General features: G+C 34.5%; 1 protein-coding gene across 1 annotated transcript in view; it reads right to left on the bottom strand.

Moving 5' to 3' along the window:
* Positions 1-27,988, bottom strand: part of FAM135A (family with sequence similarity 135 member A) — a 121,782-nt gene that overhangs the window by 78,914 nt on the left and 14,880 nt on the right. The window contains 7 exon segments of the mRNA XM_030315786.1: positions 148-274; positions 3,918-4,091; positions 5,775-5,845; positions 5,957-6,096; positions 23,196-23,275; positions 25,888-26,003; positions 27,448-27,537. Of these exon segments, the coding sequence (XP_030171646.1) occupies positions 148-274; positions 3,918-4,091; positions 5,775-5,845; positions 5,957-6,096; positions 23,196-23,275; positions 25,888-25,964 (669 nt within the window). The 5' untranslated portion in view covers positions 25,965-26,003; positions 27,448-27,537.

Raw genomic sequence — 27,988 nt, 5'->3', positions numbered from 1 at the left:
GATTCTGTGTCTCCCTCTGTCTCTGCCCCTCCCCCGTTCATGCTCTGTCTCTCTCTGTCCCAAAAATAAGTAAACGTTGAAAAAAAAAATTTTTTTTTAAAAATAAAATAAGAGGAAAAAAGGATGCATAAGTATTTCAGTTCTTACGTCTGGTGATAACTGTTTTGTGTAGTTTATACCAAAGACCACACTTTCAAGAGTAGGAATCACAGAATCTTTGTTTTGTGCTGGTGCATTTCTATTTAGCCAAGTTGTCTTCACAGGGCGAGGAAAGCTGGAGAAATAATTATTACATTATTATTGTCCTAATAGCCTATTTGAATGTTGAATACTTACAAAAGAAAATCTTATAAAAATAAAGAGCAAGGGTTTTGCAAAGTTATAATTTCTAAAGTATTCTGAAAAATTTCCTTTAATAACTGAAATCATTTATGAAAAGACAAAGAATATATAAAAAATCAAGACTAGATGCCTGAGATAACGTCTCCATAACTGGGTTTTAGGAAGTCTCAAAGGATTCTAAAAATAAAAACAGTGTAGAATCCAAGTAGTTAAATGACAAATGAGGATCAAGCTTTAATTTGGAAATACTAATCTGTCAGAACTGGTACCAAGTTCATAAAGTTAATCAAATATGGACTCTACTTATAGAAATAGCTTCCCACTTAAATATAGAAAAAGAAAAGCTACTAAATCTATTTGTTGCCTCTATTTAGCAAAAACAAGGTATTTCCTTTCTCTTTACTATAAGCCTATGAACTCTATTAAGACAATCTTCAAGCAGTTCAAGGTACTGTCTCAATCATATATGAACTATTGTTAATATTAACATTACATTTAATATACCATAAGTTCTATACAGTAAAAGGCATATTCTATTTGAATGTTTAAAGTCACATACAATTTTGAGATAAAGTATTGGTTAATTATAAGTAGCCCAAAACATTTGGACTGTTTGACAGTTTGGCAAAACGGAAAAGACAGGAATGAAAGTCAATTTTGCCATAAGCAGAAAGCAGTCTTCATTTGCAAAATCAATTTGCTTTGCAAAAATTAAATATCCACATCCCAGCAAAGAAGGGAGTTGCAAGTCAATGGTAACTTACATTTGCCACAATGTGTTTTTCAGAATTGAGTCACAGAAGTTATACTTAGAAAAGTTCACATATAAAAACATTACATAGGGGCACCTAGGTGGCTTAGTCAGTTAAGCGTTGGACTTCAGCTCAGGTCATGATCTCATGGTTCGTGAGTTTGAGCCCCAAGTCGGGCTCTGTGATGACAGCTCAGAGCCTGGAGCCTGTTTTGGATTTTGTGTCTCCCTCTCTCTCTCTGCCCCTCCCCTGCTCATGCTCTGTCTCTCTCTCTCTCAAAAATGAATAAACTTAAAAAAAAAAAAAATCTAAAAACAGATTATGTAAAAAACAAGCAAAGAAAGAAATCTAACCCCACTTATTATAAGCAATTGATTTAATGTCTGTAGTTGTGTTGATCATAGAAATTATTTTAAATAAAAATAACATTTAAAAAGATGATATCTGTAAAATATTGTTTCATTTTGTTTAGAGGAGAAAAAAGCCATTTAATAAAACCTCAGAAAAAACTTGTCAAAGCATAGTGAGGAATGTTACCCTTAACGTGACCCCTCTACTGGCATGCACCAGCAAAAAGCTTTTCTTTACCCCTTCCTTGCTTCCCTTCTCAGTTCCAGGAAAGGAAAAAGGCAGCAAAAGGTGCTGCATCTTTCATGGCAAAGTTCTAGCCACAACAGAGGGGAGATCAAGGCCCACGGCAGCTAAATAAAAGAACAGCAACCTCAGCTGTTGTGGCATCTCATTTTCTTTTCCAGTCACTAACCAGAGCCAACAGCTAATCCTCTTGGCTTCTAATTCAGAGCCAAAAATGTCTCTAGGAGACACTGGACGGTCTCTAGGAGATGAGCTGCCTCTTTCTCCTACTAGTCTGTGGCAAAAACTGCTGCATTGCAAGAGGAAGCACACATTTAACTCACTAGGATTAGCGATGTAAATATCACTAACTCTATTTATTTGGGGCCTTAGGAAGCAACATCAATAAGATGAGCTAACCTCTATAAATTGTTTGTATATTTCTCAGAAGAGAAATTAAGCCAATATTCTAAAGAAAAAAAATGGCTGAAATATTTTAGAGATTATTGAAATTACAGTAACAAGAGATTCAGAAAACTACAGAAATATATTTTTAAATAAACTTTTAGCATTAAAACCTAACATGTAATTCATTAAAAATATTGTATACTATTCATTTCAAAGTCATATTTCAAAAGAAGCACTTTCTTATCAAAGAAATTTCATTTACCTTTCATGTTATCACATATTAATTTATTCAATCAATATCTAAAAATTTTTTGAAAAAGTTTACAATAAAATTATATAATAGGAACACTTTCCTGTTTACAAAAGTTATAGCAACCGAGAACAAGCTCTCGAAGTCCTAAGAGTTAAAAAAAAAGATAATAAAACAACTAGTCACAGGTATAAGGAAAACAAAGCAAGTCATTAGGAAAAAGACTTCTTCCTGAGCTGTCAGCACAGAGCCTAATGCAGGGCTCAATCCCACGAACCATGAGATCATGACTTGAGTGGAAACCAAGAGTCAGATGCTTAACCAACTGAGCCACACAAGCGCCCCCGCCCCCTACTTAGTTTTTCTGACAAATCAGTTTAACATCACATTCCTGAAGCACCATCCTAAGTATCAGTTGTTGGGATCAGATTTGTGACAGAAATTGTAAAGTAGACAGTTCAGAAATCAAATCAATTTGGAGTCTTTTTCATGTAAGTTACTGATTTTAAGTGTCTATCTGTTGCCCACACCACAAAAGGACAATGTTTTATTGTAAAAAACTGAAAAGCTTGACATGTATTCTTACATAATGAAAAACAATTCATCTCCCTATGGAAATGGGCAGAAATAAATAATTATCTCAATGCATTTATTATAATCCAGAATATCATGTACCTTTAGGAGAAAATGGTACATGATACAGTTTAAAAGCTTATTAGTAAAGATCCATAAAATTGATTAATGACTTGGAAAACAAGAATTATTATATAGCAACAGATTTAAGAAAGAATTAGCTGATCCAGAGACGAGGCCAAAAAAAGAAGAAAAAAATGAATATACTTTTCCAGAGAATGAATATAGTACAGCACTGCTTAAGAACACAGGTACGGGGCACCTGGGTGGCTCAGTCAGCTGAGCATCCGACTTTGGCTCAGGTCATGATCTCGCGGTCCGTGAGTTCGAGCCCAGTGTCAGGCTCTGTGCTGACAGCTCAGAGCCTGGAGCCTGTTTCAGATTCTGTGTCTCCCTCTCTCTCTGACCCTCCCCCGTTCATGCTCTGTCTCTCTCTGTCTCAAAAATAAATAAACGTTAAAAAAACAAACAAAAAACACAGGTACAAGGGCACCTGGGTGGCTCAGCAGGTTAAGTATCCAACTTTGGATCAGGTCATGATCTTACAATTCGTGAGTTCAAGCCACGCATCAGGCTGTCATCCTCTCTCCCCAGCTCTTTCCCTTTCTCTCCCCCCCCTCCCACACACTCTCTCTCTCTCTCTCTCAAAAATAAAGAAACATTTAAAAAACAAAAACACAGGTACAGACTAAACAATGCTGTATGATTATTTCCAGACTGCACTGGTTTTCTTGATCAGTTTATTTGACAAAGATTGTTTCATACTTCTGCATTAAAAGAGTTATCAATCTAATATTCCCATGCTCTTAAATATTATTATTTTATAACTTTAGTATAAAATGAAAGTACTTAATAATTATAAATTTAGAAATTCCTAATTAACTTTATCAATGTATATGTTTTCACTATAAAATAAAAGATACTACATTAATTAGGACCAGGGTATTGGTTAAATTTACCTTATTAGTGGCTGGTGCAGTGCAACCAATGATGCGTGGACTGTAACAGACACAACAGAGAGGTGGAAATAATCAAACATAACATTAACATGATGATGAAGGCCTCTATGGAGGCTAAAGTGCAGCTTCAATGTTCGGCTACTTATTAGCTGCAAGGCGTTCAGGTCGTCTGCCCTATAAAAAGCAACACATTTGCATATAAGTATGGCATAATAAAGTAAAGGCTAATATTTAATTAATTACTTTTTAAAAACTCAGAATAATTTTTAAAGCATCACATCTCATTAGACAGAAATGTTAAATCTAGTAAAAATAACCAGATCTTACCTTTAGTTTTCTACCAGTCCATGATATAGACTGGTTTTTTTTTTGTTGTTGTTGTTTTTTTACTAATGTTCCTATAAAACGAATCCTTTTTGACAGACTAAGAAGTACTCTTACCTTACACTAAATTTTACTCCCTAGGGTATACTGTTCATTATAAGGTTGCAGTATAACAGAAGTCAAATCCTATAATAATAAATCCCAAAAGACAGTTAAAATTACTTTTATTATACAAAATTTTGTTATTAAGTGATGCTTGAAAGTAAGCAACTGGTAGATATTTTATTATAAATATTTAGTCTGTCAGATTTCTACATATAAAAAATTAAAACAATGCCATGAGAATGATTCCCAATGAGTTTGTGTGTGTGTATGTATTTTAACCCATACGTATGTTATAACTACCTATAGTTAAACTACTTACTCATTTCATTTTACTTTATTTATAAAATTCTGAGTTGGTTTGAAAATAATCCCTTAAGGAATTCTTTGTAATAAACAAGTATTATAGAGGAGCAGTAGCTGCCACATCAAAAATTCTTATTCCTCCCTGATAGTAAAGAGGACATCTCAAGTAGACTTTTCAGGATGTGACTGCTTAGCCATTTTTCCCACAAGAGTCTAAATGTATGTACAATTTTTAAAAAGTATTTCTACAAGTATGTTTGAAATGAGAAAAAAAAAACTGCAAAAGATAAAATTGCTAAACAAATCTCTGATTCTTGTTTTAAATGAATACAAGCACGTGTCCCTAACATATATGACTGAATGTCCACATGTGTGAACAAGTTCAGAGTAGCCAGTCCTAAAACTTCCTCAAGGGCTCTAGGAATTACTGAACTAGAAATAACTGCAAAGTATAAGAGTCATCAGTCTTGATAACACTCTACATATCAAGAGTCCCGCCTAAACACGGCATCACTCATGCCACTAAGATGGTCAGTGATATAGTGAAAGAGAGTTCAGTTACATTTAAATGTCTCATAGTAGTGGTATTATCAGTGGAGTTTCTAGAGTCTAGGAAATTGTATCATATTTCTTCAACTTGTCTGATTTGCTACCTGGGGCACACAGAATTGACATGGGTACAAAAGAGTATGTGTAACCACTCTCATGAGACTGTTCCAGTTAGACAGAAGTAGTTTATTTAATTTTATTTTTTAATATAATTTATTGACAAATTGGTTTCCATATAACACCCAGTGCTCATCCCAACAATTGCCCTCCTCAATGCTCATCACCCACTTTCCTCTCTCCCCCCACCCTCCATCAACCCTCAGTTTGTTCTCAGTATCCAAGAGTCTCTTATAGTTTGCCTCCCTCCCTCTCTGTAACTGTTTTTTTTCCCCTTGCACTCCCCCATGGTCTTCTGTTAAGTTTCTCAAGATCCATCTATGAGTGAAAACATATGGTATCTAGACAGAAGTAGTTTAAATAAACAAGAAAGGGACAGGCTAGATTTCTAACAAAATGGAGAATAGATACCAGTTATGAGAAACGAAAGATTTTTAATTGTTTGATTAGTCTACTTACGAATAATCTCCATCTGTGAAGTGTAGATCCAAAGATAACAGAAAATTCATTTCTTCAAGGGTTTCTTCAATCTCAAGAGAAATTACAATGTAAGATATTTTTGAATACTTACACAAAGTTAGAAATAAGCCTTGAGGCTCTATAAAAAATATTTATCTAAATATATATGAAGAGATGTTTACCTTTTTTTCATCCAACAACATTTTAACTTTGAAGATCATGACATCATTTAAAACAACCTCCTCATTTTTATATAGAATTTGAAATGTTTTACTGCAAATCAGAGAATCATGAACTGAAGCTGGAAAGGCTAAAGTCATACCTAAAACAGATAAGATATGTAACTGACAGGTAAAAAGTAAAAACACAATACAAGTAAATTAATACTTTAAAATACCATAAGTTTTACTGTATTACTCCAGTACCATTACCATTTTACATAGCAGTATTAGAACATTTCTGAAAGTTTACTACTTTCTATGTAAAAAAATGAATAAATAAGTACATTACAACCATCATAAAATTTTTGTACAACTTATCTTAATCTGAGAAGGTAAATGAGGAATCTCAAGGTAGATTCTTTTAAAAGGAACAATTGATCTGTACACGCAGAAGGAAGCAATTTAGTTTTCCATAGATGCATACTGAAGAATTTGATTGGCCACTGTTCTGGTTGCTGGGTGGCAACCTCTAAATCCTTGGAATAAAGAGTTTGGCTTTTGTCCCAATTCCTTGTAAGTGGCCTCTAAATCCTTAGAATTTCCCAGTGACGAGTTACTCATGGTAGGCCCAAATAATGGTAAGGAGATGACTCAGGATGGAGGCTGGCCACACAAGATCAACTACGTGACTACAGAGTTGGCGACTGACCCACATGGTTTAAGCTCAACCTCCAGTGAGGGGAAGGGGGCTGAAGACTGAGCAATGATTCAATCAGGTGAGCTTTCCTGATTGGCAATATTCTACATATTGTCACATGCAAACTTTCTGGGAGGGTAATAGGTCCTGACTCCTTGCAGAGAGAACAAAGAAGCTTTACAAATCTGGAACCCTTCCAGACCTTGCCCTATGCACCTCTTCTTTTGGCTGGCTCTGATATGTATCCCTTTGCTATAATAAAACTATAATAATAAGTAGAGTGCTTTCCTGAGTTCTGTGCGTTGTTTCAGTGAATTATCACACCTGAAGTGTAATGGGAACCCCAAATTTGTTGCTATCTAATCAGAAATGAGGGTAGCCAGTGGACCCTTTAAGTGGCACCTTATGTCTGAAGTAAGATCAGTCTCATGGAAGACCATGCCCTTTACATGTCAAGTTTGTTCTACCTCCGTCCAGGTTGTTGGTGTCAGGTCATTCCAACAAGGTGGAATCTAAACATTTCAACAAGGTGGGTATCTCTGCACAGCAGGGAGCCTAGAGTGGGGCACCAGAGTTCAAATGGAATAAGAAGGTATCCATATGGAGTGGTGGCCTGAGGTCAGAACCTGTGTAGGATGAAAAGGGCAAACCTAGTGAAGGGATGACTTAGGGTGAGGTACTAAGAGCCCTTCTTCTGCCTTAGTTCTAGAACGTGGCTAATAAATATTGGATTAGTGTGCCTCAACAAATAGATATTTTGAGGTCTGTCATATGAAAGATTCTTGCTGCCATGGTATCATTTTTTAACTTAAGAACAGATTAAAAGCTTGACCAGATTCTTTTCACTGCTCAATTTATCTGAGGGCACACTGATGGAAGTTTCTGCCCTATTGCCTAGATCATAAGAGGGCAGTCTTTTCACTGAACAGAAGGTTTCTGCTTTGACCCATTCCCTTGGAGGAAGAAAAGTTAAATGTTAAGTTTAGAGGCAAATCAGCCTACTCAATGTGTTTGTTATCTAATACTTCATCGTGTTACAAACTTACCAGAAGCACTGTGATGAGATCTAAATTTCACATGATTCACTCCTGACCTTGTCGGCTAACTTCCCCCAAAAAGGGGTCTTAAAACTTTTTAGAATACAGAAGCGTACTATGACCCAGAGACTTCATTCAGCTTTTTCTCTGGGAGACTTCTTTTAACAGTAGTGATACTACAGCTTTCTTACACAACTAGGCTTGTGCTTACTATTCAGTTTCTCCAACTCAACCAGATATATACTTGGATGACATTCACAGGTGATAAAACTATACAGAAAGCAAAAAGAATGATTAACACAAAAATGAGGTGGGGTATACAGGAGGTTTTTATGGTAGTAGTAATGTTCTATTTCTTTTTTTCTTTTTTAATGTTTTTATTTATTTTTGAGAGAGAGAGAGAAAGCATGAGCAGTGGAGGGCAGACAGAGAGGGAGACACAGGATGCGAAGCAGGCTCCAGGCTCTGAGCTGTCAGCACAGAGCCCGATGTGGGGCTCAAACTCACAAACCATGAGATCATGACCTGAGCCGAAGTCAGATACTCAACCGACTGAGCTACCCAGGCACCCCAACAATGTTGTATTTCTTAAATGAAGGAATGAGTATTTGGGTATTCATTTTATTATTTAATAAAATAATGTCTTATATGATCTTCAAAAATGTGTGATCTTCATAAAAATTCTAAATATGTGTTGTACAGTTACTCTGTGACATACATTGTTTCAAGTTAAGTACACCAAACCAAAGGAAAAAAAAAACCCACTTTCCCTTTCCTCCTCAAATTCTGTAAATTACATCTGTACTGAGTATAACAGAAATAGAGTGCTATGTTATCTTATGAGGGTGAACCTTGTCTGGGATCTCAGGAAAGACCCTATTGATGATGGTATTTGACAATACCATAAAAAAGAGTCAAATGAAGATGGAAAGGGAGAGAATCTGAAGAGAAGGAATATAAACTTCTTGAAGTCAAGGTCCATGTCTCACATTCTTCTTACTCCATATAGTGGTATTATGTATAGGGTCAGCACTTGTGGAGAAACTGGAACACTTGTACACTATTGGTGAGAATGTAAAATGGTGTTGCCACTACTGGAAACAGAATGAAGGTTCCTCAAAAAATTAAAAATAGAACTATCATATGATCCAGCAATTATACATCTGCTATTTATCCCAAAGAATTGAAAACAGGATCTTGAAGATATATCTGCACTTCCATAATTCACTGCCGCATGATTCACAATAGCTAAGTGGTAGAAATAACCTGTCCGTAAGTAGGTGAATGGGTAAAGAAAATGATTTATACAATAGAATATTTTCAACCTTAATAAAAGGAAATCCTATAATATGCAGCAACATATGGATAGACCATGACAACTTAAGCTAAGTGAAACAGGCCAAACGCTGCATGATTCTATTTATATGTGCTATCTAAAATAGTCAAACTCATCAAAGAAAGTAGAATAGTGGTTGCTAGGGGCCGCAGGGAGGGAGAAATCAGGAACTGCTATTCAGTGGTACAGAGTTTCAGTCATGCAAAGTTAAAAAGCTCTAGAACTCTGCTGTACAACAATGTGCACTCCTAAATTATAGCAACACTGTACTATATACTGTAAAGTCTGTTGAGAGTAGATTTTTAACACACGCAAAAAAGAATGTGCTTTACTCTGAAGCATTAATATGTTAATATCTCATGGCAATTTACTTAGAGAAAAGTCCCCACGTGTTTATCCTAAGGTAAACACTAATCTTCCTGACATACTGCAGTTGGGTCTGGGGTGGCCAACTATAACAGCTGACCTGATTACAGACCTTTAATTCATCTCTGATTTCAGGCCCACCCCTTATTTCCCTTCACCTGCTGTACCTTCCTGAAATCCCTGGGAGAAGGTGTCCTTAAAAAGCAGTTCAGCTCTCACTTCTGTTTTCTGCCTGCAAAAACTTACTGAAATATTTTACTATTCCTTTTTTGTGTTTTTTTTTTTTTTTAATTTTTTTTTCAATGTTTATTTTTTATTTTTGGGACAGAGAGAGACAGAGCATGAATGGGGGAGGGGCAGAGTGAGAGGGAGACACAGAATCAGAAACAGGCTCCAGGCTCCGAGCCATCAGCCCGGAGCCTGACGCGGGGCTCGAACTCACGGACCGCGAGATCGTGACCTGGCTGAAGTCGGACGCTTAACCGACTGCGCCACCCAGGCGCCCCATCCTTTTTTGTGTTTTATATTGCTATTACCGAAGAGTCTTAGAAACAAAAAGACCCAAACATATGTGTATAGTTCTTTTCTTGTTTTGAATGTGAAACACTCTGTGCTTTTTAATCTTTACTAGATGATAACTTCCATCAATGAGGTCAGGACCACATATATCATTTTCATTGCTATAATTTAGGAGTGAGCACTATGTCTTACACATAATAAGCCCTTAGCATGTATTTATTGAATACTTGAACTTTCATCAAACTTAATTTAGTGCCCTAATTTCTTGTTGAAAGAACTCTATTGTCACTTTGCCTGTCAGTTATCTGCTAACCCAAACATCTGATCTACACTTTTAGAGACCTGTGATAGAGGCCTATGAATACTTACATTAAGTTGTGATAATTTATGTTTTATATTTTATTCCTATCATTATCTTTCACATTTATATTCCCTTTGCTTAAACAGCTAGTACTGATATCTGTTATTAATTTTGTGAACAAGTAAGCATTCATTCAACCATAATTTATTAAGCTTCTAAAGTATCGGGAACTAAGAGATATGAACATAAATAAGAACCCTGCCCTTGTTTTCAGAGTTCCCAATCTAGTTTGAATAGAAACATTCAAGCAAATAATTGGACTACAATGGGATAATCTCTTAACTCCCTATTTTGGAGGCCAAAGCAAATGCCAATGTAATTATCACTATCTCTTAAGCCAGGTAAAAAGACAATGGTTGTGACAGAAGGAAGCTGTTCAATCTAGGGAAAGCAAAATGGAGGGCTATAATGCCAAATGGACTCAAGTTTCATAAGCTATGCCAAGTTTATTGAAAGATCTAACTCTGCTGAGTTTTCCATTCATGATTGTTGAGCTCATTCAGTTACTATTAACAGTAATGGATTAGTGACATAAAATGAAGATTTATTTATTTAAACCTTCCTCATTTTATTATATTTTTTTAATTTTCTTAATGTTTGTTTATTTTTGAGAGGGAGAGAAAGTGAGTGGGGGAGGTGCAGACAGAGAGGGAGACATGGAATCCAAAGCAGGCTCCATGCTGTCAGCACAGAGCCTGATGCGGGGTTTGAACCCACAAACCGTGAGATCATGACTGGGGCTGAAGTCAGATGCTCAACCGAGCCATCTAGGCACCCCAGAATCTTCCTCATTTAAAAAAAATTTTTTTTAATTTTTTAAATTTATTTTTGAAGGAGAGAAAGACAGAGAATGAGCGGGGGAGGAGCAGAGAGAGGGAGACACAGGATCCCAAGCAGGCTCCAGGCTCTGAGCCATCAGCACAGAGCCCGACGTGGAGCTTGAACTCACAGATCACAAGATCATGACCTGAGCCGAAGTCGGACGCTCTACCGACTGAGCCACCCAGGCACCCCAAATCTTCCTCACTCTAAAAAAAGCAATCTCCTTTTATGATTCTTGATGTTTGATTGTGTTGTAATAAAATAAATAACAAAAAATTATAAGATGTTAAAAAGATGTTTATAGAAAAGTGTTATGAAACATAGCAGAGGAAACTTCTAAACTAGGACAAAGGAGACAATGAGGTGGAAAATACATGCACAAAATATGAAGTAAGTTAGAACTCTTCAAATGTGAGAAACTGGAAGTGGTTCCATGGGGAGAAATCCACAAGGAAATGGTAGCAAATAAAGTTAGACATGTAGGATAGGGTCAAATCATGAAAAATCTTAACAATTCAGCAAAACTGTCAAAATATTTCAATGGCTCTCACAGGAAGGCCTGGAAAAGTTGATAGCTGGGAAAAGCTTAAGGAGACAACTAACAGGGAGGAAACAGATGGTTCATCTACCAGCATGTCAAAATATTTGAAGCTTTATTTCTAGTGGCCAATTAACCACTGCCAAGGCACATAACTGGGACAACCCCTCCTTACTTTGATAGCTAGTCCTTATTTCCACCCTTTTTTCTTTTTTTAAAAACGTTTGTTTGTTTGTTTATTTATTTATTTATTTTTGAGATAGAGAGAGAGAGGGAGGGGGAGAGAGAGAGGGAGAGAAACAGAATCCCAAGCAGGCTATGCACTGTCAGTGCAGAGCCTGATGCAGGGCTGAAACCCACAAACTGTGAGATCATGACCTGAGCTGAAATCAAGAGTTGTATGCTTAACAGACTGAGCCACCCAGGTGCCCCAACCTTCCTTTTTTTCTTGATATTAATTTGTTCTTAACTGCTATCACCTGTATAAAAGCACTGGGTGGTGGTAGATAGGAATACATATACACGCAAAAAATTTTATCTAGAATAAATGACTTTGAAAAAATCTGGTCAAATACAAATAACTGGAAAAATGTTTTTGTTGTTCAAGCAGGGTTGATTTCTTATTAGTCCAAATGCTTATCTAGCTGTGAAATTTTTATCAAAGTAGAGAAAAAAATATATATATATAGTAATAAGACCTTCCTCATATATTATTGTTTGAAGTTTTATGCAATTTCCCTTCTTTCTCCTCATGAATAGCAGTCTCATAGAAAAACTACATAGAAATTTTTCTAAAGATGACATCAAAATGCCTAATAGGTACATGACAAGATGTTCAACATCACTAATCATCAGGGAAATGCTAATCAACAACACAATGAGTTATCACCTTACATGTATTGGAATGGCTATTATCAAGAAGACAACAGACAATAGGTGCTAACAAGAATGTGGTGAAAGGGAAACCCTATCCACTGCTGGTGGGAATGTAAACTGGCCTGACCACTATGGAAAACAATATGGAGGGTCCTTAAAAAATTAAAATAAGATCTGCCATAGCATCCAGCAATTTCATTTCTGGTATATATCTAAAGAAAATGAAAAGATTTCAAGGAGATAAATGCACTCCTATGTTTACTGCAGCATTATTCACAATAGCCAAGATACAGAAACAATGAATGAATGGATAAAAAAGATGGGGTATATATACACAATGGAATTTTATTCAGCTGTTAGAAAGGAGACTATCTTGCCATTTGCAACAAGATGGATGAACCCTGAGCACATTATGCTAAGTGAGATAGGTCAGAAAAATAAAAAAAATAATGCATTATCACTTATTTGTAGAATCTAAAAAACTCAAAGTCGTAAAAAACAGAGTAAAATGGTAGTTAATAGGGGATGAGGGGGTGGGGAAATAAGTTTGATGTTATTTAAGAATACAAACCTGTAAGGAGTAGTAAATAAGCCATAGATATCTACTGTACAGTATAATGAATATAGGCAACAATATTGTACTACAATTATATAATGTCAATAAATATTATTACAACAATCACATTATAATAAACAAATGTATCAAAGCAACACATGGTACACCTTAAATTTACATATTGTATGTCAAATTTATCCAATAAAAAAAGAAGAAGAAAGTAGTTGTTTTATTTTACTACTACTAGCTACCATCTACAGAGCACTTACGTGCCAGGCACTGTGCTTTATGTATATTATTACTAATCCTTTAGGCAATTTTATAGTGCAGGAACTAATCTATTTTAGAGATACCAAGGCTCTGATAATTTAAATAATTTATCTAGGAGCAAATGCCACTGCTGTTTGCCCCAAAGCCTGTGCTCGGTCTTCTATGTCACACTGATAAACTAGTTTAAACATAGGTATGCAGTACACTCTTACATATCACGGAACCCTTACACTAGTAAGAAGTAGGTGTTTCATAGGGGAAGAAAAGACCCAAAGGAGGTATAGAAAGGTTAAACCATACCACTCAGTTATCCTGTGTTACTAGTAAGGCTAATTCTTGAAAACTAAGGAAGAAAAGGCACATATATGGTTGACGGGCAACTCCTTCTTCATGATTGTCCTTAAATCAAGTTGTTTCTGAGATCCTAGAGTCCACCTTATTTCAGTTTTTTAACATCTGGGGTAATTTAGGGTAGAAATAGAGGACATGACAAAGGGAACCAATATTTACTGAACATTATACCAGGTCTCTGTATCTAATTTTCTCATTTAATTTTCACAAACACACTGTAAGACAGGAATTATTTCCCTCCACTGATTAGGTAAGTCTCAGAGAAACAGAGTAATTTGCTTAAGACCAAAAGCTAGTAAGTGGCAGAACAACACTTACGAGTGAGTGGCAGAACAACACTTACGAGTGAGTGGCAGAACAAATCCAAATTCAAACACTATCTACAGATTAAGTTAGTTTTATAAGCATAGAAATGCAAGGGTAGGTACTTAGATTTCCTTGACAAGTTATAAATTCAGGGGTCTTTTGTGAGATCTCTTCTTTCCCTCGGATTTCCCTTTTTGCCCTTGGTCATTCTAGCTCATTCTTCTTATCCCAGAAATGGCTTTATTAATTTAAAAAACATTGTAATTTACATATTAACATGAGATGTTATCCTATGTACTTACTATGCTGCACAATTATATATATCACAGGAAATCATCAAAATAACTTTATTATAATTTTTAGCTCTGTGCATTAAATGGTTCACAAATAGTATACACAGTAAGTCAAAACGTGACTGTTTCTCATTCTTTCTTATAGTACCAGAAGTCAAATAATAATATTTTACATATATACAGCCCTTTACAGTTTACCGAGAACTTTCACTTAAACACATAACAACCCTGTAAAGCAGGTAACACACTTCACAGATGAGAACCTGAGGCTCACAGAGGTTAAGTGAGTTTTGCAAGGTAACATAAAAGGAAGCTGGTATCCTGATTCCAAATCACTACTTTATTAACTACAACAGAGCCACATCTTTGAATTTACAGCTTCTAAGATATATCTATAGCTACCTCTCTGTAACAGGTGACCCAGATCAATACCAAAATGGTAACTAGATTTGTCCTGTCTTCCCAGAAACTTAAGATCCTTTATTTATGTTGGATAGTCGTTTCAATTTTATAAGTACTCTCCCTCTCATGAAAATGAAATGAAAAATGAAAAGCTGTTTACTTGTTTTCAACATTTGGAACAAACCCATAGACAAAGCACAGTAAGATTTAATTACAGTTACAAAACAGAATATGAATGTTAGAAACTTTGATAACATAAAGCAAAGGATATATTTAACAAGTTGAAAGGTGGAGGAAAAGAGAAAATTTGAAAAAAGAGGCATTACAAAATAGGATTTGTCTTATTTGCTAAAATCGAAAATGGAGGTTTAAACAATATATCATTTAACAGTTACAGCCAAGGTCAAAGAAACAGTCAAAGAATGACACGGGCATAATGGCATCTCCTAAAAAGCAGAGAAGAGAGGGAGGAAGTAGTGTGATCTTCAGTTGTCATTTATCATACCAGGAAGTAAAAAAGCCTATATAAAGGAAACCATTAGAACTAAAGAAATAGTGAAAAGTGGATGCATCTAGAGAAGTAACTATGTTTTCACTACAAATCTTTCTAGACTAATAGATTTTTTAACTATTTGTATTATTTGCAAAAAATTATTTTTTTTTCAGAAAAAAGGGATGGGTGGATATTAAAAAAGCAAATAAAACAATGTATGTTTCTTTCTAAAAAAATGCTATCGTTATTAGAAACGGGGAGTTGTTATTTGCACTTTTTATCACAATAGTACATAGTGCTCTAACATTTCAAACTGGGGACAGTTCCTTAGAATCAAGAATGACTTCTTTGTTGTAGAAGTCTGTAAATATTTTCTTATTAATCAATTTTCAACAGCTCTATAAATACTCATTGTCTTTTATGACTGATGCTATTGCAAATGACAGCTATTTCCTGACTCAAACCTCTCACTGTCAGCACAATTTCATGCTGGAAATAATTTAAATGTGTTGCAATAAGCTGTATGATACCATCTAATTCCTACATCTAACTTGCCCTTCAGCAACTCAAAGACAAAATCAGTACTTTCTTTCTTCTTCTAAAAGTTTTCCAGAAATATACACAAAGTATAGGAATTATGGTAAAATACAGTGCTGGAAAGGAAAGGTCTTAAGATGATAGTACAAATCCAACAAGAAAAATAGGGTGTGTAATAAAAGTATAGAGAAAATCCAAGCCCTTAGAAGAAAAAGTGAATTTTTAAGGAAGAGAGGTAAAAAGAGAATAAACACACCAGATAAAGAAAAATTACCCCTATCTGAATATATTTATGTTATCAAGGATGAGTCTAGACATCAAAGATCTGTACTTATTAAAACAAAGTCAACCAAATTCACAGGAATAATTTCTAGAGAAACTTTTGGGAAGGATACCTTTTCCTAACAAATTTACTAGTATTAAAAAGATACAAACTCCAGGAACTCTTAAATACTATTTTAAAATGAAACACATCTTGGAAGAGAAGGGGCATAAAAAGAGAACCAAATCAGTACCTCTAAGACTAGACTACACTGGTTGCTTTCTTTGTGCTTGCTCTCTCTCCCTCTCTTTTGTTCTTCCAGATCGCTGATAAGGAAAAATTCATCTGGACATGAGAACATTATTTTGGATCTACTATACCTAATTTTCATATGAACTTAAACATTTAACATGATAGGCTATCCTGGGGTACAATGGCAGAAAATACAACTGAAATACCAGATTCACATTATCACAGAGGTGTTCAGAGGATGAAACAAGAACCTGTGGGGTACTACACACATATAAAAGATAGTCATGCTGGGAATGGTATTGGGATGAAGAAAGATGCACACCTCGTAATTTGTTAAAGGTCATTTTATTTGTAAAAATCCATAGATATGATCATGTACCATAAACAGGAAAGATATTCTAAACTAGAGAAAAAGAAAATATACTGATATAACATTAAAAAAGATATATTTTTAAGTGTTTATTCATTTACTTTTTGATAGAGAGAGACAGAGAAAGCACAAGTGGGGGAGGAGCAGAGAGAGAGAGAGAGACAGAGAGACAGAGAGAGAGAATCCCACGCAGGCTCCACATTCATCATGGAGCCCAACGTAGGGCTTGATCTTCACAACCTTGAGGTCACAACCTGAGCCGAAATCAAGGGTCAGTTGCTTAACCAAGTGAGCCACCAAGGCACCCCAGGATAAAAAAAGATCTTGAAAAATTATATTAGGTATTACATTTTAGACATGAGAGACAAAAGTTTGCTATTTTGAAAAAGTATGAAAGAAATTAACACTTTCTTCTTATGTTCAAAATCTAGTTCTCATGTTCTTGATTTTGGCTGTTATAATTTAATAAAAAAGATGTAACCTCTTAAAAATTTCTAGTGTAATGCTATAAAAAATGCACACATAAATAATATTTTCACATACAAACTAAAATTATATATTATAAAATCCTATTGCTTTCCAAACCCAAGCTTTCTCTTTTAAAGACTGGTGTCTGCTATCAACTATTTTTAAAAGATACTTCCTTTCCACACACTAGTAAATTATCAGATAATTGACATTTCACAGTCAATAACACACAGTTATTAGTATCAGAAGCTGGTGATAGTGACAATGACTCAATCTGGACTTACACCTAATAAAAATCCAACCAAAAATAAACAAACAAAAAACCTAAACCAAAATCATAGTGACAGTGTCCAGGAAAAGGCACTTAAGGCACTTAAAAAGCAAGTACTTAGGGGCACCTGGGTGGCTCAGTCAGTTAAGCATCTGACTTCGGTTCAGGTCATGATTGCACAGTTCATGGGTTCGAGCCCTGCGTCAGGCTCTGTGCTGACAGCTCAGAGCCTGGTGGAGCCTGTTCAGATTCTGTGTCTCCCTCCCTCTCTGCCCCTCCCCCCCTTCCTCTCTCTCTCAAAAATAAATTAACATTAAAAAAAATTAAAAAAAAAAAAAGAAAGTACTCTATTGGGTATTTCTGAAATAATATTTGTCATAATGTCAAAAGAACCTTACTTTGTAAATGATATTAGCTACATGTAAATTTCTGCCATACAAATAACCTAGAAAAATCTCAAACAACTTAAACTTATACCTCAAGATACTAGAAAAAGAACAAACTAAGCCCAAAGTAAGCAGAAGGAAGGGAATAACAAAGATTGGAGTGGAAATAAATGAAATAGAGACTAGAAAGACAATAGAAAAGGTCAATGAAACTAAGAGTTGGTTTTTTGAAAAGATAAAATGAACAAACCTTAGGTAGACTATGAAAAAAAGATGACTCGGGGCGCCTGGGTGGCGCAGTCGGTTAAGCGTCCGACTTCAGCCAGGTCATGATCTCGCGGTCCGTGAGTTCGAGCCCCGCGTCAGGCTCTGGGCTGATGGCTCAGAGCCTGGAGCCTGTTTCTGATTCTGTGTCTCCCTCTCTCTCTGCCCCTCCCCCGTTCATGCTCTGTGTCTCTCTGTCCCAAAAAATAAATAAACGTTGAAAAAAAAAAAAAATTAAAGATGTTGATAGCTTTAAAAAAAAAAAAAAAAGAAAAAAAGATGACTCAAATAATTACAAATGAAAGAGAAGACACTATAACTATCCTTTGTAGAAATACAAAGGGTAAGAGACTACAATGAACAATTATATGCCAACAAAGTAGATAAACTAGAAGAAATGGGTAAATTTCTGGAAACATACACCTTACCAAAACTGAATCATAAAGAAACAAAATCTGAACAGACCAAAATGTGAAACATTGAATCAGCAATCAAAAATCTCCCAGCAAATAAAAGCCCAGGACCAGATGTCTTCACTGGCAAACTCTATCAAAAATTTAAAGATGAATTAATACCAATCCTTCTCAAATTTTTCCAATAATTGACCAAGAAGTAACATTTCAAATTCATTTCAAAAGGCTAGCAATACCAAAGACACTACAAGAAAAGAATATTACTGGTCAATAACCCTGATGAACACAAATGCAAAAACCCTCAAGAAAATACTAACAATCCAAATTCAAGACTATTTTATTTAAAAAAAAATGTTTTTAATGTGTTATTTATTTATTTATTTATTTATTTATTTATTTATTTATTTCAATATATGAAATTTATTGTCAAATTGGTTTCCATACAACACCCAGTGCTCATTCCAAAAGGTGCTCTCCTCAATACCTGTGTTATTTATTTTTGAGAGACAGAGAGAGAGAGAGAGCGCAAGAGAGCGCTCAAGTGGGGGAGGGGCAGAGAGAGATGGAGACACAGAATCTGAAGCAGACTCCAGGCTCTGAGTTGTCAGCACAGAGCCCGACACGGGACTCAAATTTATGAACCATAAGATCATGACCTGAGCCGAAGTCAGAAGCTTAACCAACTGAGCCACCCAGGTGCCCCTTCAAGAGTACTTTATTTTTATTTATTTATTTATTTTTTTCAAGAGTACTTTAAAAGGATCATGCACTATGACCAAGAGATTCATCCCTGGGATGCAAGGGTGATTTGACATATGCAAATAAATGATATACCATATTAACAGAATGAAGGACAAAAATCATGATCGTTTCAGTAGATGCAGAAAAAGCATTTGACAAAATTCAACATACTTTCATGATAAAAATTTCAATAAATTAGGCATAGAAGAAATATACCTCAACATAATAAAGGCCATACAGGACAAGCCCATTGCTAACACCATACCCAACAGTTAAAAGTTAAAATCTTTCTTCTAAAGTTAGAAACAAGAGTACCCACTCTTATCACTTCTATTATTGGCAGTCCCAGCCACCGCAATTTGGCACTAAGAAGAAATTACATGCATCCAAACAGGAAAGGAAGAAGTAGAATTATCTCTTAGTGCAGACAACATGATATCAAGATTCCACCAAAAAGTTGTTAGAACTAACCAATAAATTCACTAAAGTTGCAGGATATAAAATCAACATACAAAAATCAGTTGCTTGTCTATACACTAACAATGAACTATTCAAAAGAGAAATCAAGAAAGCAATCCCATCACTGTGTTGCTCACCTGTAACTAATATAATATTATGTGTCAACTATACTTCAATTAAAAAATAAAAGTAAGTTTTTCTAGTATGTTTATTTCATAAATTTAAAATCACTCTATTATTTAAAAAGGAGAGAAATTCATTTATAATAGCATCGAAAATAATAAAATACTTAGGAATAAATTTAACCAAGGAGATAAAAACCTGTACACTGAAAACTATAAGACACTGATAAAAGGAACTGAAGAAGACACAAATGAAGGAAGAGAGATCCTGCGTTCTTAGATTGGAAGAATTAATGCTGTTAAATGTCTACACTATCCCAAGGGATCTATAGATTCAATAACATCTTTATCAAAATTTCCATGCCATTTTTCACAGACACAGGAAAAAACTATCCTAAATTCATTTAAAGCCACAGCAATCTTAAGAAAAAATGAACAAAGCTAGATGCATCACACTTCCTAATTGCAAGGCTATAGTATTACTATTACGAGGCTATAGTAATCAAAGCAGTGTGATAATGACATTTAAAAAAAACTACAGAGACCAAGGGAAGAGAACAGAGCCTAGAAATAAACTCACACACATGGTCAACTAATCTTTGACAAGGTACCAACAACATATAATAGGGAAAGGATAGTGTCCTAGTGGTGCTGAGAAAACTGGATATCCACATGGAAAAGAATGAAACTATACCCCTATCTTATATCACTCACAGAAATTAACTCAATTGTATTAAAGACTTACATTTAAGACCTAAAACCAAAAAACTCCTAGAAGAAAGCATAAGAGAGAAAGCCCTTGACACTGATCTTGGTAATGTTCTTTGGATTTGACCCCAAAAGCAAAGGCAAAAATAAACAAGTGGGATTACATCAAAATACAAAGCTTCTGCAGAGCAAAGGAAACCATCCACAAAATGAAAAGAGAACCCACAAAATGTGGAAAAATATTTGAAAATCATATATATCTCAGGGGATTAAAGTCCAAAAAAAGAGCTCACATAGCTCAATAGCAAAAACAATCTGATTAAAAAATGGGCAGAAGATCTGAGCAGACATTTTTCTGAAGAAGACATACAGATGACTAACAGGTACATATAAAAAGTTGCTCAACATCACTAATCATCAGGGAAAATGTAAATCAAAACCACAAAGAGATATTACCTCACATCTACTAGAATTGCTATTATCTAAATGTCAAAATATAACAAGTGTTAGCAAAGACACAGAGAAAAGGAAACCTTTGTGCACTGTTGGTGGGAGTGCACACTGGTGCAGCCACTGCAGAAAACTTTATAGAGGTTCCTCAAAAAAATTAAAATTACAGCTACCATAATGATCCAGCCATCCCACTCATGGGTATATGTTTGAAAGAAATGAAATCAGTATCTTGAAGACAAATCTGCACTCCCATGTTCAATGCAGCATTATTCACAATAGCCAAGATATGGAAATAATCTAAATATCTGTCAGTGGATGAATGGATTAAGAAAATGTGGTATCACACACACACACACAGAGGGGGAGAGAGAGAGAGAGAGAGAGAGAGAGAGAAAGAGAAAGAGAGAGGTCTTATTCAGCCATAAAAAAGATGGAAATCCTGCCGTTTGCAACATTATGGATGAACCCGGAGGGCACTATGCTAAGTGAGATAAGTCAGACAGAGAAAGATAAATACTGCATGGAATCACATATGGAAACAAAACAAAACAGTCAATTTCCTAGAAACAGCAGAACTGTACTTGCTAGGGGCTGAGAGATGAGAGAAAGAAATGGAGAGGTCAAATGGTGTAAACTTTCAGTTCTATTTAATGCACAACATGGTGACTACCTTTAATAATAAAGATTTGTATATTTAAATTCGTTAAGAGTAGATCTTGTGTTTTCACTGTACACACACACGCACAAATACACACACAAAAAAGAGTAAACTGTGAGGTGATGGATGTGTTAATTATCTTGATTGTGTCAATTATTTCATAATGTACATATAACAAATCACACTGTATACTTTAAATATATGAAATTCTATTTGACTAATTCTCAATAAAGCTGAAAAAAATAAATAAAAAGGTCTTTTTTTCAACTGGCAACTTTAGATGACACAATAGGGAAGACATTTAGTTTACTAGGTTAAGGAAGTTCAAAAAGGGAGGACCAAATCTATCTTGTAATATTAGTGGTTTTAACCTCTGTGTTTCATAGAAAGCAGACTTACAAAAGTCCAAGTGACAATAAATATATACTTTAATATGTATGCCAGGCCAACACAAAAATTGATTTTTTTTAAAAGAAAGAATGTACATATTTTTGGTCATAAGCAAGAAGTCTCCCTGAGCATTTGAAGAGTCTTCAGAAAGAAAGAATAAACTCTCCACTTTGTACAATTCATTACAATTTATCATAATCTAGCATTTTAGTACACATAGGATACTAAAAAGATAATCCTAAACACTTCAAATTCCTAAAATATTTTCTTAAATTTAAAAAATAGAGTGAATTATGGTCAGCATAGCTTTAGTGTTAGGTGTATTTTATTTTTAATGATACCTTCAAAATTCATTATTCATATTTGACATATATGTTAACTCACTAGAATGTTTCATTAACCATTTCATTTCCTAAATGTATAGAATGAAACAGGGTATACTGTATCAGGAAAGCTAAAAAATGCCCACTGATTATGTCAGGACCACCAGTTTGGGCTCAGACATTTTAATGCTGGTCTCTCCACAGAATGTAAGTAAATTACTGAACTGTTGTAATATATTCATCTTATACCTTATATATTGCTTTCTGGCATTTGTTTTGTTTTTTTGTTTTGTTTTGTTTTTTTACTGTAGTTAATCCAGACCAAAATGTAGCTAATAAATATTCTCAAAGGCATACTATAAAACTTTATCATAAAACACCTTTGTAATCATATATCAAATTATATGTACACATTCACTGTATATTTTTAAAAATTACATCTTACATGATGTAATTGATATCACCCCTACTTACGTTTGTTTTCATGGAAATTTCACATACATTCTTTCATTTGTTCTTCACAAGAAATCAAAAGACAAGGAACCTATAATCATGCTTGTTTTACTGAGGCCTTAAATATATTTCTTATAAAAGGTATTATAATGATACCCTTTAGTATCTTATATTTGTAATTAAAAAATGGTAATTTTTTTAAAGGAAGAAGACTTTTTAAAAAATTTATTTATTTTGAGAGAGACAAGGTGTGAGTGGGGGAGGGACAAAAAGAAAGGGAGAGAGGGAGAATCCCAAGTAGGCTCTGAGCAGGTCAGTGCACAGAGCCCAATGTGCTCAATCCCACAGACTGCGAGACCATGACCTAAGCCAAAATCAAGAGTTGGATGCTTAACCAACTGAGCCACCCAGGCGCCTCCAAAAGAAGAATAATTATTAAATGTTATTATTAGCCATTATAATGATGCTTCAGATTTTCTTAAATGTTGAAAGTATTCCTTGGCTTACCTGCTGCATGTAACAAACTAGCTTCTACTCTGTGAGGAACTCTTGGTGGAATTTTCATAGATGCACGTATCTGGTAAAAACTGAAGAAAAATAGACAAAAAAATGATTTCAAAAAATATTTTAAAATATGCAATGCCCCAATATCTATATATCTGTATGCATTAAACAATAAAATTGTTCTACTTATATCAGTTTCCCATAATATTTATTACTGGTGAAAAACAACAAGATCCACAGGTCAAATACCAGCATGAATAAAACCCAAAGGGAAACCAGCATATATATAAAGATGAATGAGAGAAACAAAAGAAATATATACAGCATTTCTTACTTTAAATGAGAGAATGTCATAGCAACCAGAGGAGTTAGTAAGGCATCTAAGACTTTCACTGCTTAATTTGGTTTATAAATCTGGACTGGCCTTATAACTTGTTTTGGGCAATACCATCTGGCAGAGATGAAGAATGCTAGTTGCAAGCCTAGGTCTTAAAAGGTCTTCTTGCATGATTCTCTCTTCGGACACTGCCTCCTCTGTGAAAATAAGCTGGAGGATGAGAGATCATAAAACAGAACTGAGTCCACCCAAGTAAGGCCATTCTGTATCAGCTAGCACCCAGCCAACCTTCCAGTTGAGTGTGAACTCATAACGGAGCCCAGCAAAGTCAGCCAGGCCAGCCCAGATGATCAAAACCATTCAGCTAATCCACAGACTTGTGAGCAAAAATAAATGTTTTATTTTCATTTCAATTCAAGCTTTGTGTTTGAAGCTTGTGTTTATTATTAGTTGCATATTGCCACAATACATATTAATATACAAATTGGTAACTTTGCAGTAGTATGTACCATAAGGAAAACTTCAAATATATGGCATTGATTTGGAGACTAATGTAACAGTTACAATTACAGAAGCAAGAAAAATGGGTAAACTACAGAGATTTTAAAAATGGTAACCCATGTAATATATCACAGAAACTTTTGTAAAATACACTGTCAGCAATAAGTTAGAAGAAGTTGGACAATGTATCTAAGAAACTTTGGGACTTGAGCAGGCTAATTTCCAGGCAGAATGATGAAAATGTCAACTCGTTGCTCCTTGCTAAGTATCATAAGGTTTTGCAAGAAAGAGAGGAGCTAAAGAAAGAACTAGTCATTTTACAAACAGGACCTAGAGGGAATATAGATGGACTAGAACTTGTTAGATTGGAAAACAAAACCCCTTAAAGATTTTCCAAATAAAATGCTGCCATGGACAAAGATCATACCAAGAATATGACTATAAATCCCTTTCTTAAGACTGCTACAGAAACTAAAACAGTGTCTAAGTAGACATTCAATTTGACAAAAGGACTTTTAGGAAATTTAAGGGCATGATCCCACAGAATTCTGATCCCCAAATAGTGATTACATCTAGTAGTCATGTCTCAAAAGACAATTGTGGGTGTGGGTTCCAGAGCTTGGAATGAACTGTATCAGTCACAGAGAAGCCTCATAAAGTTTTTAAGTAGGTTTTACTAGCCTAAGAACTATCAACTTAGACTCCCGGGTTGGTCTCATAAGTTGCCTAGTCAACAGAATGGAGTGGAAGTAACAAGAGTGGCAATTCAAGGGGTCCTGCATCCTCTGCTCTCCTTCTTTGACTCCTGTCTCTGCCATAAAAATAAGTTCAGCCTGTCCTGCTGAGAAGTGAGAGACCATGTAAAGCAGAGGACAGCTGTTTTTATTTTTTCAACAAGATGGCAAAGCCAAGAGCAGCCAAAAGTAGTAAAACAAAACAAAACAAAACAACAACAAAAACTAATAGAAAATCTCTCTCACCCAACTTCTGTTAGTCAGAGTTCCGTTACTACCACTCTTAGTACATTCCTTTAGGTTTTTTTCCCTGAGTTACTGCAAGCACTTCTAAACTGTCCCTTATGCTTCTATTTCTTCTACAACAATCAATCTAATATATCACAATCTTCATCATGTTAGTGTTTGTTGTAATAATAGTGATAATTTCATTCTTACTTGGAAACCACTGATGGCTGCCCAAATCCCTACTGTCAACTCTTCTCCAGACACTAAGAGCCCTTCACAAACATAACCTTTCATTTCTTTACTATCTTTTCTTCTGCAATTCTCCTAGAGAATATCTAATTTACTAAATATTCTTTAAAATAGCATATTCATTCCTATTTCCAAGGCTTGATTCATGCTGCTCTCTCCTACCAAGAGTTTTTCACTTCATCTTATGCCTACTTTGAACCGCACTCTCCATAATGACTTTCCTAACATATTAACCCAGAAAAAATGTCTTTCTGTTCTGATTCCTAGAGCACTTTCTATATACACTTCTTGAAAGATCATCATTTTGTTTCCACTTAGCTGTTTTGTGCATATATTTTATTTTTCCCATACACTATAAGCTTTTACAAGCAAAAATGAGATCTTATACATTTTCATAAAAGTCCTTTCAAGGCTCAGTACAAAATCATAAACGCACATTACATATATTCAGCATTATCATTAAATTCATATGAATAATTCTCAAACATCTACTTTAAAATAAAATTTTTCTAAGAAAATAATTATTTGAATACAGTTCATTGTTTTCCTTATATATACTGGAATATAAGTATGTAATTAAATTTAAATGGAAACTGTACACCTTTTCCTATGCAAGATATATAATCTTCATGATTAAAATACACACCCTCTCTGAAATAAATCCACATTGTAGAACTTGTTTAGCTCCACAGAGAATTCTACCATTGCTTGAACTTCAGTCATTTTCAATTTATACTCAGAAGACAAATCTGGTGACAGCACCTTGGTAAGAGAAGGCAGAAAAAAAAATCACGAGAAGCACAACAAAATGCCAACTTAAGAAAACCATTAATATTTAAACATATTTCAGAGTATGATATATAGGCAGAAAATAAAAATGAAGCAATGAAGCAAATTAGTTCAGTGTACCTAACTTAGTCTATCCCAACTAAAGAGCACCAGAATCAACTAAATATACTTACTAATAATTTATGTACTAAATAGCAATAATCTATAATTTCAGGTATGTTCTAACAGAATGTATTTTCTAAGATTTGTTTCCCTTTGTGACATCTATGTAATAATAAATAATATAGCAAACTGCTAAAAGAAACTCTGGACTTTATCTATTACAGATAAAATAGTAAAGAAAAAAGTAAATAATCTAATTATTCACATTGCACATAAAGGCAACCCCAGAGTCAAAAAGAGAATTAGCATTCTTTAATTTCCATTAAAATTCATGAAGGTTTTTTTCTGTTACATGAAGTTCTTAAATTACTATTCATTTTTAAATTTCAAAAAAAAAATTTCCCTCATTACAAAAGCCTGAAGTATTCATTTAAGAGGTTTAAAAAAATATACACAAGCAAAAATAAAAACATTCACGATTCTATCCACTAAAATGTATACTTGGGTATATATTCTTCATATGTGTGTGCATTTGTAAAATTTCTATAAAAATGGGATCAAACCTCATGCATATTTTATAATCTGTTTATTTATTTAACTTTTTGATGAACACCTATGTCAATAAACATAGTTTTATAATATTATTTTCAATTGTTTACTATTATAATTTAAACCATCTCCTATTATTGGGTATTTCAGTGGTTTCCATCTTTTCACTATTTCAAAAAAGTACTGTAACAATCATCTTTATCAATAATACATGCTTTAAAACACAATTCAGAGTTAAGAAAGTGTTGAAAGACAATTCTCCAGTCTGCTGTTTCTGCATGTTTTGCAAGGAGACACTGACTGTCTCTGTTCCATGCTACTTTTCAGGGATGTATGTTTATCGAACAGTCTTAGAAGTCAGAGATAGTGTCTCATACTGGAACAAAGAGCAAATCTGTTTATTCCATTAGTAGAGATAGTCTCCCCCTGAGGCATAAGTCAGACAGACTTACTATCCATTATAAAAGATTTGGGTCCCCTTAGCTTGGGGTTCCTCTCCTATAATACAAACTACTCACATGCAGGTGTGGCCTGGTACTATAGCTACTGCTACTGCTACTGCTACTGCTGTGAATACAACCCATCCTTTTCTTAGATCTAGGAGTAGTCTCCTGTCTTCTGCTCACATCCATGGCATTGTGGCAGGCCAACTTGTTAGCTTGCAAATGGGATAAAATCTCAGACCCTTCATAGTTTTTGAAATAGTTCTTCAGAGAAATTTGATAAATATTCTGATCTCTTAAATAGAAAAGTAACATATTCTTACCTCTGTTGGTTAAAGCTTCATTTTAACATTATTAAATAACCAAACTTGTACTTCCAGTTACTGATTCTTATTGAAAATATATTGTTCCCCCTGTGAGAAAGAAAGAAAATAACATTTTAAACATTTTGTTCTATTTTACACACAAAGAAGTCCATTTTAAGGAAACATATGCTTCATTACTTAACAATCTCAATTTATCTAAAAGATCTGTATCTTGCATAAGGCTTAAAAATAAGTTTTAGAGATTTTTCATTCACAGTTTCACTGATATCAATATTAACTATTATATCTTTGTTAAGGATTCACTGTGTATACTTCAAAGGGCAATAATACATAAGAATACTTTCTTAGTTCAGTGGCTCAAAAACAATCTTCATGAATCTTCAAAATATTATAAGCTTATTAATTTTTTAGATATAAAACTTACCATTTTAAAATAACTCCTTGGGTAGAGTAAGTAATTTCTGAAATTATAAATATATGAAATGTGCATGTGTGCATATGTACGTATGTACACACACACACACATACACACACTTGA

Source organism: Lynx canadensis, chromosome B2 (genome assembly GCF_007474595.2).
Source record: "Lynx canadensis isolate LIC74 chromosome B2, mLynCan4.pri.v2, whole genome shotgun sequence".
In the NCBI taxonomy this organism is placed as follows: domain Eukaryota; kingdom Metazoa; phylum Chordata; class Mammalia; order Carnivora; family Felidae; genus Lynx; species Lynx canadensis.
Note: the sequence above shows the minus strand (reverse complement) of the source record. Positions and strands in the feature narration are given on the sequence as shown.